The 4,570-nt window shown below is 49.5% G+C and overlaps 1 protein-coding gene across 1 annotated transcript; it reads left to right on the top strand.

The window, feature by feature from the left end:
* LOC116509513 (kunitz-type serine protease inhibitor ki-VN-like) lies at positions 1–681 on the top strand. Its single transcript, XM_032218664.1, has 2 exons — positions 1–85; positions 512–681. The coding sequence occupies exons 1-2, from the start codon at positions 1–3 to the stop codon at positions 679–681; spliced, it is 255 nt and encodes an 84-aa protein (XP_032074555.1).
* The last annotated feature ends 3,889 nt before the right edge of the window (positions 682–4,570 follow it).

Here is a 4,570-nt window from a genome sequence, read left to right as displayed (position 1 = left end):
ATGTCTTCTGGAGGTCTTCTTCTCCTGCTGGGACTCCTCACCCTCTGGGCAGAGCTGACCCCCATCTCCGGCCAGGGCCGGCCAGGTAGAGTTTTCTGAATGATCTTGAGACCCTTGGCTGGGAGGGGCTGCAAAGGGAAACCAGAGACCCCCAGTCTGGAACCTCTGGCTTGGTGGGGCTTCTTCTGGGGAGGTTCTGGAGAGGGGGGTTGGGGGTCAGCTGAACAGGAGACAGAAATGGGAGGGGACCCCAAGAAAGAGAGATGCAGTTTTAGGGGAAGTCTGAGCTCTCTTTACTCAAGGCAGCTGCAGAATCAGGATTTTAAGCCACAGGAACAATCCAGTCCAGCCATCGGATCCAATCCCCAGAGCAGGAAACCAAATTAAAATGTCCCAAGTGGCTCCCGACTGCTTCCACTCTGAGCATGCTAGGAAGGCCCCAGGTTGGGGAAATATGTAAAGGTGTTTATGGTACCTAATGAAATAACACCTTCCCTTCCATTTGTCACAGAGTTGTGTTATCTTCCTGCTAAACCTGGGCGATGTGAAGCTTATATGCCTCGCTTCTACTACAACTCGACTTTCAATAACTGCCAGGAGTTTATTTATGGTGGATGCAATGGCAATGCCAACAGGTTTGTGACCAGAGATGAATGCCACTTCACCTGTGTTGGTAAGTAGGGAAGGAGTTGTTGGGTGACCCCTTGATAGAATGAGAACTGCTATCTCCTAAAATTAAGCATAGGGTGGCTTCATGTAATATCCTGGTTCTCACAACAGGCTATGATGGATTCCGTAGAAGGGAATCTTTGTCGCTCTGATTGAACTGTGGGGTCCTCGGTGCTGTCTGAGCTGGGTGGTTTTCTTGCACACCGTTTTATGACCGAAATACACTGCTAGAAGGGAGTGGAGTTTGCAGGGAGGAGGAGGAGGAGGAGGAAGAAGAAGAAGAAGAGGAGGACAAGGAGGAGGAGGAGTGTGGGATCCGTGGTTCTCTCTGAGCCTAGTTGTTTTCTTGCAAATGTTTCACTATCCAATTGGGTAACACCAACAGTGCAACTGAGTGTGTGGTTTCCTCCCTGCCAGTGTGGCTGAGGGTTTTCTCCTTGGTAGCTCCATATGGAGAATATTATTTTCTACTTGGTTGTTGGTCCTTGTTATCTGGATGTTGGCTTGAACCTCAGTCCATGTTCCTGGCTTTGTTTTAACAGAATAAGAGAGTTGGAAGGGACTTTGAAGGTCTTCTAGTCAAGTCCCTTTCTCAAGCAGGAGACCCCATATCATTTCAGACATGTGGCTGTCCAGCCTCTTCTTAAAAACCTCCCATGATGGAGCATTTACAACTTCTGGAGGCAAGCGGTTCCACTGGCTAATTGTCCTCACTGTTGGAAGGTTTCTTCTCAATTCAGGCTACTTCTCTCCTTGGGGACCTTCAAACAATGGGCAGAAACCAACCAAGGAGAGAAGCAACCGAGGACTCAGGAGGAATTCCCATCCTCTGGGGGGAAGGAGCTGGGAGGTAGAGTCGTGCTCCAGCCAGCCTCTCTCATCCTGGATACACGGAGAAGTTTTGGCTGATGAAAGGACCAGAGATGGGACCTTCTTTGCTCTGGGAATCTAATTCAAGAGGAAATCTCCCAGTGGAATGGGGTGTGTGAAAGACTTTGGGAGACCGGGCGAGGAGATGCTTCCAAATGAACCGTCAGATAAGAGATGGCGTAACCCACAGCTGCATGAGAGGAGAGGAGAGAAGAGAAGAAGGGAAGGGATGGGAAGGGAGGGGGCAGGAGGGGGAGAGGGAGAGGAAAAGGGAGGGTAGAGGAGAAGGGAAGGGAAGGAAGGGGGAGAGGGAGGAAGGGAAGAGGGGAAGAGAAGAGACCTTCCCTAGTTTCTTAGGCTGCATAGGAGACAGCAGGAGATTTCTCCTTTCAGACCTGCAAGATTCTGTTAAAGTAGCTGGACAATAAAGCAGAATCGGTTTCCTGCCTGCTCTGCCTGCATAGTCTGACCCTCGGCCTTGGGATCTTCTCTTTTGCAGAAAAGCCCGGGGTGTGTCGCAGGGCCCCTCCAGGCACCATCACCCCTTGTCCCGTAATGTGTAGAAGCGACTGGGAGTGCAAGGGGAAACAGAAGTGCTGCCGTTATGGTTGCATGATTGACTGCATGGATCCTGTCTAAGGTAAGAGCCCTGTGCCCTTATACCTCTCTGTAGGGATTCAGAGACCCCAGAATGGACCTTGGATGAGCCAAGCCCCAAATAGGATGTTGAGGAAAGGAGAAGGTCTTCTCTTGAGAACATCAAGGTCCCTGTCCTTCTGAGGGGGGACTGGTGGAGGACAGGAGGACAGACAGAGGGGGGGGGAGGAAGAGGGGGAAGTTCTCTCTCAGCTGAGCCTGAAGAGAGGGTTCGATCCTTGGATTAAAAGATTGGGGAGGGGGTCTCTTTGAGAGCAGAGGACCCAGTCTCCTTTGCTCCTTGAGGTTAAGAAGGCCCCCATCCTGCCATTTATTTCAAATCTTCTTCTAAATTCCTCCCTTTGACTATTTTGAGGCCACAAAAGTTGCAGGAAGCTCCAGAGCTATGGCTTCCATTCGTTCTCTGGGGCGTTTGGGAAGCCCTGTCACTGTCCTCACCACCTCCTAGGAGGCCAGGAGGAAGGCCTGGGGGTGGGATGGGTGTGAAAGGGCCAGAGAGCTCTGGAGGACAGCAGATGCTGACCGATGGCCACTCCATTGGGAGCGCAGGCCCGTGGGAGCATGACCCCCCACCCGTGGGAAGAGTCCTCACACAGTCCCAGCACATGGGGCCTGCCCATGTTTTCTCGGTGCTGAAAGGAAGAGACATTGATGTGCAAATCCATCAGTCGCACCGTGTCACGCTCCACGCCCAAGCACGGATGGATTCCTTTTTCTCAAACGTTGATAGGACCACCCTACTCAACCCGGGTGACTCTGGGCGGCTTAGAAAAACAAAATGCCAGGAAACCTAACAAAACAATGTAAAAAAAAACCCCATCAGGGCACAGATCAACAGGCAATATTAGATCACTGCCATGACAGCCCATCATCCTTTAACGGAGGCTCTGGCACATCGCGAGTCCAAGGCCCTGGGAAGAGTCAGGTTCCTCTAGGTTGGGAGAAGAATGTCCCATGAGGCAGCGCAAAAGACCCCACCCATTTTGTCCACTGTGCAGATCTACAGCTACCTGGCTGTGGACTATCATAGGTCTACACTCAGGTGTCACGAATATTTATGGCTTGATCATGCGAGCCAATTATAAGCCCTTATTTCAGAGAAGATCTATACCTCAATCGAGGATGGTCCTGATTATATAGTAGCCCCGTGTCTCTTGTGGTGGCCACCTTCCCTCTCTCTTGCCTTCTACTTTCTTCTCCAGAAAGTCCTTCGTTTCCCCTGGAAGGGTGGACATCCAATTAAAATTGCGGGCAAAAGGATTTTTGAGAGAGAAGAAAGGCAGACCCCCCCCACTATCATCCAGCTCACCTGCACAGATGAACAGCCATTGGGCTCTGGACTGGTGACCCTTAGGGGACATAAAGGCCAATGGTTTGGTTGGGTGAGCCTCCTACAAACTCCAGCACTCAGAGAGGTCCTCCAGGCCTGTCACTGACGGTCCAACAACCTTTTGAATTCCACGTTGTTGTAAGATTAAGCAGGCCAAGGCTTGGGGCCTCCTGGTTGTAAGATTTAAGCAGAGCGTGGAAGATAAATCTGAGCAGACACCCCCTAACGGATTCTCTTTCTACAGGTTCCTGTCAGATTCACCATTCGACTTTTCCAAATTGTGTCTGGTGCCTCAACTTGGATTAAAGGCCGACCAGGCGCCATTGGGACCCTTCCCCTCAAATACATGGTGGACCTATTCTTCTTTCCTCAAAATAAAGGCATTTGGCCCCTATTTCCCGCTGAGTGGTGTTTTTTTTCTGTCCCTTCAAGGCTCTCCCCCTCCCACTTATGCGTGTCCTCCCCATGTCTGAGGATGAGGGGCTGGTCAAATGAGGGATCTCTGAAAGGCTGGGGATTCAGGAATCTTCTGTGTGTCATCTGTCCGGCTAACAGACCCAACAAAAACACTGAAGAAAGCAAAACCAACTCTAAATTTTCCTGAGCCATTTTCTTATTCTATTCCAATATTGTTTAGCCTTTGGGCATAACCGCCACATGTGGTAATACGTTCCTGGATTTTGCCTACATTTCCAACAGTCCAGTGATAAGCTTGGGTACATTTTAGCCAGTCTCGCTGGATGGAGATTCCTTCTATAGAACATTTTATGCATATTTCCCTTGTAGGCTACTGCCATTGTCAATTTATAACTTTCATTCCAATTTTTTGCCCATTTCCCCAAATCAATACTGTAGCCAAAATGTTTGGCCCAAGTTATCATAGTTTCTTTAACTACCTCCTCCTCCATTCTGTAATTAAATAAGTAGTCGTATCATTTCTTGATCAATTTATCCTCTGTACCTTGTAAAGTTTTATCTAGATCTTGCAGTTCTGTTTGGAATCCATTCTCTTCTTTATCTTTCTTATATCTAGCCTGTATCTGC

The sequence above is a fragment of the Thamnophis elegans genome, chromosome 5, assembly GCF_009769535.1.
Source record: "Thamnophis elegans isolate rThaEle1 chromosome 5, rThaEle1.pri, whole genome shotgun sequence".
NCBI classification, from domain to species: Eukaryota; Metazoa; Chordata; class Lepidosauria; order Squamata; family Colubridae; genus Thamnophis; species Thamnophis elegans.
Note: the sequence above shows the minus strand (reverse complement) of the source record. Positions and strands in the feature narration are given on the sequence as shown.

Excerpts from the sequence above, each read along its gene's own strand:
- LOC116509513 (XM_032218664.1), top strand. The coding sequence starts at position 1 with ATGTCTTCTGGAGGTCTTCTTCTCCTGCTGGGACTCCTCACCCTCTGG. Across the intron at positions 86-511 it reads CTCCGGCCAGGGCCGGCCAG|AGTTGTGTTATCTTCCTGCT; the intron begins GTAGAGTTTTCT and ends CATTTGTCACAG.